This window comes from Chanos chanos, chromosome 3 (assembly GCF_902362185.1).
Source record: "Chanos chanos chromosome 3, fChaCha1.1, whole genome shotgun sequence".
In the NCBI taxonomy this organism is placed as follows: Eukaryota; Metazoa; Chordata; class Actinopteri; order Gonorynchiformes; family Chanidae; genus Chanos; species Chanos chanos.
The window spans coordinates 33,518,674-33,528,570 of record NC_044497.1 but is presented as its reverse complement, the minus strand read 5'-3'; the positions used below and the strand labels follow the sequence as shown (position 1 = coordinate 33,528,570).

The 9,897-nt window shown below is 37.5% G+C and overlaps 1 protein-coding gene across 1 annotated transcript; it reads left to right on the top strand.

Moving 5' to 3' along the window:
- The first annotated feature begins 371 nt into the window (after positions 1-371).
- On the top strand, positions 372-9,197 carry LOC115807837 (chemokine-like protein TAFA-4). Its single transcript, XM_030769006.1, has 6 exons — positions 372-453; positions 1,444-1,533; positions 1,733-1,851; positions 4,082-4,237; positions 5,917-6,041; positions 8,770-9,197. The coding sequence occupies exons 2-6, from the start codon at positions 1,484-1,486 to the stop codon at positions 8,779-8,781; spliced, it is 462 nt and encodes a 153-aa protein (XP_030624866.1). The 5' UTR covers positions 372-453; positions 1,444-1,483; the 3' UTR covers positions 8,782-9,197.
- Positions 9,198-9,897: the final 700 nt, after the last annotated feature.

Here is a 9,897-nt window from a genome sequence, read left to right as displayed (position 1 = left end):
CTTTAAAACCGAACTGCTATTAAATTTACTTTTCTGTAGGCTCCTCAAAATATGGTGATCCCCCCTCGCAGTGACTTTAAAACATTTCAAAGCAATGAAATGTTTTTTAGAGCCTTGGTAACTTTTTGACTTTAAATTGATCTAATTAGTTAAAGCATTCACTTTTCTGATTCTTTTAATACATATAATTATTTAACTGTATTAGAAGTATATGTGTAAAAATAAACATTGCATGCCAAGCCTGTCATAGTTAATGCACTTTTGGGAACAGGAGCTGTCAGTAACTGGACGACCAATGTCCTTTACCGTTTGATATATGATAACCTTTCTGTGTTGCCGCGGTGAATTGCTGAAAAGATGTAAGACCCCAATGATGAACAGATGGAGGTTAAAAATACCACCACAAGCTGCTCTCCAGATATATTCCTTTAGGGAGATCTTTGATGGACATTAGTAAGTAGTTCTTGACCCATTGTCTTCTGGTCTGCATTTTACAGTAATTAAAGAGAAAGTCCTTGTCCTAATTTCGAATGACAGATTTACAGTCTCACATGTGAGTTTTATTCGTGGATAGAGGAGTAATGTCTGAATTTGGCAATATTCAGATGCCTCCCTCAGCAAAACCTACTTGAGTGAAATAAGAGAATTTGTGACTTTACATCAACTTAGACCAGTAATGAGATGTATAACAACCTATAAGGATATCAGCCCGTTGTTTTTTCATTTACGAGGTTATGGAATATAAACCAACGCCATTCCAAAGTCAACAGAAATGAACCAGAAATGTAGTTACACAAACAAAACCATTAACTATTGCTATAGATCTGAGTCACTTTTCCTTTTACTTTTTGACAGCTTATTTGTCTTTCAGGCCTTTGTTACCTAGGTCACAAATGTGAGCTCCTATATGACTCCTGAATCACTGGTCATTGTTTACCATATTTCCACTAGAGGATGCTAAATTTGCATTTGTTTTCCAGCGTATAGACTGTCACAGACAGTCACATTGAAACTATGAGCTCCTAAATGAGTCCTAAATCAATGGTTATTGTTTACTTTCATTATCACTTTAGGAAAACAACCGTGCATCCGTTTTCCAATGAATAGACTGTCACAATAAGTCACATTTAAACTAAGTTTGTAAGTCTGAAGTATGTGTAACATTTATATATTTATATTTTGTTTGAGATGTAATTACCATATAAATATAAGAACTATGCAATGAATGGACTTTGTGTGTATGTGTGTGTGTGCGTGTGTGTGTGTTTGAGCAAATACTTGAGTGCACGACTTCATTGTTCCTGCTCTGTTTTCAAATGAAATATTACTGTGGTTTCTTGAAAGAACTGAAAGTTTAAAACATGTACAGTTTTTGGTTGCTCCATACCTGTTGACTGGACTTGCATGTTCATGAGCACTGGATAATTCTTTCTATGACTACAGACTATGACTATGACTACACAGTTCTCCCTCCTAAGCTGTGATGTCTCCCAAGAGTTGGATAGATCATAGATTACAACAAAGGGCACCAAGGTAAGAAAACACCCGCCAAACAGAATTTGGTTCAAGCATGGACCCTAGAGACAGAGCAAATTGACAGTATTATAAATATTATGAGTCCTGCTGTCATTAGTCCTGCTAGTGTAATATATTTATATAGACATTATTATAGAGTGTTTTTAGTTCATGCTCTCTCTCTCTCTCTCTCTCTCTCTCTCTCGCTCTCTCTCAGAATGGGGTGGGTTTCAGTACCTTGCTGGCCATTGCAAAGAGGCATCCTCTTCCTCTGCCTGGTGATTCTCTGTATTGAGTCAGTGACCACTGGCAACCAGAACTCCCAGAGGCAGACAGGTGAATCCCAGCCACTTCAGTCGAACCCCACAGGACTCATTAGAGCACCTGGACACTCAGGCATTTACCACCAATGAGACTTCAGTCAGTTCTTCACTAATGAGTTGAAAATGGCTGTTTGTAGAGGACTGAACTACACTTAAACATAATTATAATGAACATTTATGTTTTGAATATACCCAAAACAAAAACTAGCATTTTACAAGTCAGCAGTTTCAGGTTTCTTTTCTCAGTTAAGTTCAATCTTACTGAGATAAAAGACAGGACTAAATTTAGATGGGACTAAATTTAGTTTTTCTGTTGCTGAAATCTGCTCCCAGCATGGAAAGCTTATCGATTATCTCTCTGGAAACCAGGTTCAAGTCAGCAAAAGCCCTTTGGAAAATTCAGGAAGTATTCAGGTGCTGAAACCAAAGTTTTTTTTGCGAGGTTTAAGTCTACCCACTGTGTCATAAGTAAAATAGAACATTTAACATTTCTCTTTCTGTAAGCCAGCAAAACATTGCTCTCTCTGTGAGGGAGAGCCCAAATCTATGCTGTGTATCTGTGCCGAAATGAAGTCTTCGACACACTGCACTCTTGCATAAATGGTATTTCTGAAAGACAGCACAGAACCAAAGGATTTATTTCCATATGTATAAAATGAACAAAGATTTCTACACATCTGAAGCTGTCAGCAGTTAGGTGAGTGCCTTACATTTTAAGAGAATACCATGAATGAAATTTCCAGGTGTTCATTCTTGTGTATTCATAAAGGTGAATGAAATTCAGTTTTGTTGTACAATATCAGGTCAGCAAGATGCCAAAGATTTTTATTTGCTTTATTTGAAAGAGCGTTATGTTGCGTGCTTTTAGAATTAGTTGTAGTTCCTTTTGTTTTCCTCTTTGGTCCTGATCTACAGCAAGGTGACCCTGTCAGACATGTCACTGTCATTATCTGGCTGTCAGAGGAATCCTTCACACAAGATGATTGACAGATCGCCTGACTTGAAAGACGGCTCAGATTGTTCTTATAGGCAGGACAGAACAAGAGCCCTCATGCCTGAATGTGCTGAACGAGGGCTTTTCCATACCTATTTATTACTTTGGATTGAGATTTTAGATATGTCACATACTTTGTCAGTTGGGGTTATCATTTCGTATGTTTCAATGGATTTGGAGTGATAGTTAATACAGTACGTACAAAATTTTTGAATGTGTAAATGCTGGACTTCACCTTGATGAAAGGCCGAGCTCTTTTAAACCATTACATTAGAAGGCACTTTCCTCTCCAGTTGCATTCTTTTCTTTATCACCATACATCTACATTCATAACACATTATAAATGTTATGTATGCTGTGTAGACATACATAGAACAGACTCGTCTGCAGTTGAGTGTGTGTTCAACTTTAACCCAGCTTTGTTGCTGTTACCTTAAAAGCTATTCAAAATGCTCATGCAAAATTTAGAGCTATCTTTGTGTGTAGCATTTCGGCAATAGGCTTAATAGTTTAGCTTTGCCAGTTCACAGTTACTTAACAGGAAAATGCAGTTTTTGCTTGAAAAAAGATGTGTTATTTAAAGTAGTTGATGTTGTCTGACTGCCCTCACGACTCTGACATCACACTTCATCATTAGCAGCTAAGCTGTCTGGGGTGCAGAGAGTGTGTTTCTTAACACTCTTTATAAACAATGTCAAGAAGAGTATGTGAAAGATGATTAAAAAGTCCTTCTTAACACTCTTTATAAACAATGTCAAGAAGAGTATGTGAAAGATGATTAAAAAGTCCGTATAGTACTAGCATTGCTTACAGAGATAGATCAGTGGAAGACGTGAAACAGCACTGTATGGAAACACTGTTTTCACCACTCAGTCAAAATTATAATTAATATTTCTGGCACATTAAAAATGCAAGGTTCGTTGCGTCACCTTTAGCAGTGAAAAAGTTGGTGTGGATACAATGGCAGTCATTTTGCCTTTTGAGGCATTTTGTCATACACCATTTGCACAAAGTGTCATAGCATTAAAGTCTTGTAGTTTCATTAATCTGCACTGAAAATGATAACAATTTCCTGTCATTTGCTTAACATTTAATATGACATCTAAACTGACTGATGGTGTTTTAAATTTTGAATGCTTTAAGTAATGCATTGAATCAACTCAACTGATTCTCTCTCTCCCTCTCTCTCTCCCTCTCTCTCTCTCTCTCTCTGTCCGACTATCTGACTATCTATCTGTCTATCTTTCAGTTCAGTCTCAGGTAAAGCCAGGTACGTGTGAGGTAATAGCTGCCCGTCGCTGCTGTAATAAGAATAAGATTGAGGAGAGATCTCAGACAGTCAAGTGTGCTTGCCTACCTGGACAGGTAGCTGGAACAACTCGAGCCCAGCCCTCATGTGTGGAGGGTAAGTTGTCAATGAATTATACTATACTATACTATATTATACTCCATTCATAACTTTTGTCATTCACATATAATGTTGAGATGCACTGGGAATGAGTTGCTTAACATTTATTTAGATAATTCCAAATGATTGTCAGGTCAGCTGTGCCCACTAGGGGGCACAATAATCCCAAAGATGTTGGATTCACAGCTGAGTTTTTAATCCTCTTTTTTTATATGGTCTATTTAATAATTGTCCAGAAAGCTAAAATGTTTAAATGATTCTTCAATATTCAATATATTATATAGCTTAGCATTACAATAAGAATATTTGGTCACAACAAAATGACCTAGTGTTCCTTACTCTTCTACCAAATATATTGAATTCTTTCAAATACTTTGTATTTATTAATACATGCTGAATTGAGAACAAATTTATATCGTCAAAGCTATTGTGATTGTGTTGCAATTCAGTGTAAACTACTGTCTGCTGGTTTGAAATAGTCACAATGTCTTTTGGCTCAGAGGTTTTCTTATATAAGTTGTCACTCTCAGAATCAGTCATGACGCAATCAGTGACATTTCTGACTATTTCACTGGACTGATATTTCTCTTAAACACCACACTGCTCTTAGTTCAATGCCTTTAACAAAGCAATAACCTTATCTTTAACAAAGCTTTAAGAAGCTTATGGCAATCTGTGGAATTTCATGCTGTTAGAAAAGACGTAACATTTTGCGCACACATTCTTGGTGACAAACAGTTGTAGATTTAAATGCTTCATGTAGTTATGCAGTTGTTATTTACTATGTTCTGGCTATGGAGGCCAATACAGATGAATTCAGGCAGGTGTAGACATGTGCCAGCACACACACGTCAGATTATGTTTTGGCACTCTTTGTTTTCCCTCTCTCTCTCTCTCTCTCTCTTTCTTCCTTCCCCTCTGCATCCCTGGCACTCTCATTCCATCTCATCCTCTTAGGAGTGCTCCTGAAGATAAAATAAATAAATAAATAAATAAAAATACTCAGCTTGCTGACATCCCTTCTGAGCCTCAGAGGACTACAGTGCTGCACCACACACTCTCACTCTGGCTCAGATGCAGTCTCTCTCTCTCTCTCTCTCTCTCTCTCTGTGACTCTTGCTCTCTCTCTCTCTCTCTCTCTCTCTCTCTCTCTCTCTCTCTCTCTCTCTCTCTGCACTTTTTTATTAGAAGACATCATCCATTTACAGAGGAGCTTGAGAAAAGTTCTTGAAAGTTTAGATGTAGTTATTATGTGGAAACAAGGAGGATTGGGACTTTCCTCTCCCAAGGCTCTTTCAGTTTTGACAAAAATTGTGCAGAGAAGCATCTTTACAGTTATGTACTCTGTGTCGGAGGTAGGAAATCATAGTGTCCTACATCCTTTTTCGTATTCACATTATTTGTCCCTTAATCTCCTGTTGTTGCTTTATGTTTTCTTTACATTTGAACTAAGGGAGAAAAAAAACAAAACAAAAAACACAGCACTCGTAATGCACAACAGTAAAACTGTTTTGGAGGACAGCTCGTGTGTAAAATGTGTGTCACAACTATATTAACCATCAGTGAATTACTCAGGTAGATACACTCCCTCCTCGTTCCCGTGGTTACTGCTCTGTTCTTTACGTGTTAGTGGCTTGTCTTTGGTTTGTGGTTAACCTCGTCTCTCCTGTGTGCAGCCTCCATCGTGCGTCAGAAGTGGTGGTGTCAGATGTTGCCTTGCTTGGAAGGAGAGGAGTGTAAAGTGCTTCCGGACCTCACTGGCTGGTCCTGCAGCTCTGGGAATAAAGTTAAAACCACCAAGGTAAAGAGTGGTTTTAATTCAGCCTGGAAAAGCTTAGCTGGAAGAGACTGAATGAATATATGATATGAAATATTCAAAACGGTTAAAAAAAAAAAAAAAAAAGATCAGTAAATAACAATTGCAAGCCAATGCACAGTGCACACAGTTCTCCATGAGTGGGGGTTATTGGGACAGTTTGTACACACTCCGTACATTACATTGTGTTATGTAATATTAAATGATTTTTGCTTTCAGTATTTGTGGTTTGATGTATGTATGCATGTGTGTGTGTGTGTGTGTGTGTGTGTGTGTGAGAGAGAGAGAGAGAGAGAGAGTATTTGCATATATATGCCATAGTTTGTTTTATTCTGTAGGATTTAAATCCACAGGGTGAATTGAGTGGCGCACACAGTTTTTGATGAAAAGGGAAAAATAGATGAGGCAGTTCCCATGGATTTTGACAGGGGAGCTAGGGCAGCCAAGCAACAGAGAAATCATGTCAGTATGTCGTGTGTGTATTGTGTGCGTGTGTGAAGTGTGTTAGGTGTTGGATGTGTGGGTGTGTGTTTGGATTTCTGGCTCAGCTCATGATGTGTTTGTCGTCAGGAGAATAAGCTGTGAGGAGAGAAAGACCTTGATCATCTCTTTCTCCATTCCGTAAAGAAAGTCTCTGGCTGCAAAATCTTTATGCATCCCCTACTCAAATCAAATAATTGTGCTTAGACTGAGGTTAGCGTACATTTTTCTTCTGTTGTGTTAACTTTAACTGAGATTAAAAAAAACAAAACACCTACATAAATACTCGATTCCATTTTCTCTAATGGATGATTTTCAGTCTGAGTTCTTTGAGCTCAATCAATAAGGAACAAGTTGTATTATTCTCTTCATTAAACAATGTGGATAGGTTGTCATTTGGCTTATGTTGACATTTAACAACTGAGGATTAACACCATTTAAATAGTGACAAATTAATTATCAGGTTGCTCCTGATAAATTTTGCATTTCTGGTTTGTGAAACCTTATGTTATAGTTCCTGGTACAACAAAATAGATATACCATACCTAGTGTAAAATTCAAAATGTATTGAATTGTTGTTCAATATGTGGAAATGTTTAAGTTATGCCTTGTTCATGCTGATAAAGATATTAGCTAACATTAGGTAATGAACAATTTAAATTACACTACTGATATGGTGCTGCACAAAGACACAGTAAATTGGCATAATTTCAGTACAAAGACACAATAAAAGGCATAATTTTCTCTTTCATGACTGATGACTCAATCATCATGTGTAATCATTTCTCCCATATGAGATATCAGTAATAACCGCATCCACTCAGCCACAGTTAATAGAGCATGCTCAGTTCTACCATCTCATGAGAAAATCAGGTTGTAAAAAATGTGATGGTAAAACCTGTCACTGTGAAACCGCTCAACATAAGAAGACATCCCTTAATGTCTAAGAGGATGAAATTTAAAGGGGAAAATCATATTAACAGTGTATTTTATGGTGCCAAGGCAATCTATGAGAAATCCTCTGGGTGTCTTTTGCTTTCACTGAAAACAGAGAAAAATCAACTATTGATATGAATGATTTGGGAGTATCACATCAACATTTTTATGAGCTTATAAATATGAGCTTATAAATATAATATGAGCTTTGATTAAAACATTTTATATCTTCTGATTAGATTATCACTCTCTCATACTGTACCAAGTTTTGTTTATGTTCATTCTCTGAGAATAACTCTCCTGATAGAAACTTGCTTTTGTGCCTCTAAGAGCATTAATCATGTTTCCCCAACATGTAGGGGGGGGCTGGTCTGCACTAAGCTACTTCGCCCACTGACTTTTCTCCTGAGTCTTTGAGGCATGATCTCAAACATTTCCATACCTCAAGGTTGTCTGAGTGCGGCCCTTTCCTGCTGTAATGATCTCTTTCATAAGAAACTGAGTCATATATCAGGACAACTGAGATACTTATCATGTCATTGCAATGTCCTGATGGAGAGAACATGATACTTTTAACCGCTCTCTACACGAAAATTACATACATGTCATACATACAAAACAGGGTAGAACATAGTGGGCCCTGCTGTAAATAAATTCAGGATGTAGCTCCAGGGTTTTCCCCCACAGATTAACTTTAGCATTCAGACTAATGCTCAGTCTATGTTATTGTGGTAGGCTATGCTGTCATTTTTTGGTAAAGAGGTGGTTTGTCCGTACTGTTGCTTTGTGTTTTTTTAGACGGGAAAGACAGCTCTTAATTGCTACTCTGGTAAAAAATGTCCATATTTTGTCAACGCTGCTTTCATGGATACGGTAAAACAAAAGAAAAGAAAAGTGAAGGTAGTGATAAAAGAGCATAAAATCACAGGCTGCTTCAGTTTACAAGAGAAGGGAAAAATAATAATAATGATAAGGTCCTGAAAAATAGCCATTTTTGACTAGGACATCTAGTTTACAGATGGAAGGCTCTAAACTAAAGACTTTTTTTTTTTCTAACAAAGTTATAGTCTAATTTGAACTTCACAAGTTAGGGCAAGTTTTTATTTACGGCAGCTATAACTAATCCCAAAAGAAAACTGACTTAATCATTTTTGATGATGATGATTTTTCCTTTCTGTTGCCCTAACAATCAACACATTTCAAAAGAGTATGGGTTAGCTGCAGAGAGATCGTTAGGTTTCTTGCTTTCTGATTTTGACATTATCCTGTCTTGTCTTTTTCTTCCTTTCCACTTTAGGTGACACGGTAACAAGAACACAACTGTTGAGAGAAGCTCTGCTCAGCGGAGACCCTGGGACATGTTATCACATGGAACTGTGAACAAAGCTGACAAGCTACTTGGGGAGAAAAGGATGGGCAGGACCAGAGCCGGTCGAGACTGCAGACTACAGAATTAGCACAGTCTCAGGTGTATTCTGCATGTTTCAGCGATAACTTGGAGTGATACGTTCACGAGAGTGGATTTAAAATGAAGTCGACCGATAAGACCGTACCAAGAATGATGTTAGTCGATGTTTTACATTTCATATTTTACAGTGGGTTGCTCCCATGATAATTTGGTGTGTTTAAATCATGTCTAAGCTTCTTAGTCCCCAGTAGCCCTCCCTTATCTGTTCTCATTCTTGTTTGAGTACCTTCCTGCAGGATGGGTCATTCAAGTAATGAACAGTACTTTGGCTTGACAAAACACAGAAAGAATCTCAAAATCATGCTCTATGTTCATATATATTCTAGCATTGTTTTCTCTTTTGCTATGTGATATCTGTATTCTTCCACTGTCATGTTTTATTTTTGTGTTAACGGCCAAATTCCATTGATTATAATATTTTTTGTCTTTGCGTGATTTATTGTATGAATACATTAACTCAGCCACCCACTCAAGCATGCCATCCTATTAAGAACTTGTGCGAATCTATCGGGATTTTAGGTCATTTAGTCTTTGTCTAAGACAGAAGAAGAGGAAAAAAAAACTGAGATAAGGTCTGGCTGTCTTTCCTCCTTTTCCTCTTTACATCTCCTTTCCTCTCCCGTCTGTTTCTAACACAGCACCTGCAAGCCTAGAGGGGCATGCAAATGAACATGTGAGCTGGTGGCAAAACAAGGCCTGTTTGAAATGCTAATCAAATGAAAGTGTATGTGTGTGTGTATTTGTGCGTGTGTGTGTATGTGAGAGAGAGAGAGAGAGAGATAGAGAGAGAGAGTAATAAGATAGAAAGTGACATAAAGAAAGAGGTACAGAGGGAAAGAGTGAAAGAATGAGAGACTGAGAGGTGGTCCACAGTTGTATATATATTTATATAAAATGTTAAATATTAGTTACACTGTTACACTGATTCTTACAAATCTGACACCAGAGACAAGAAAA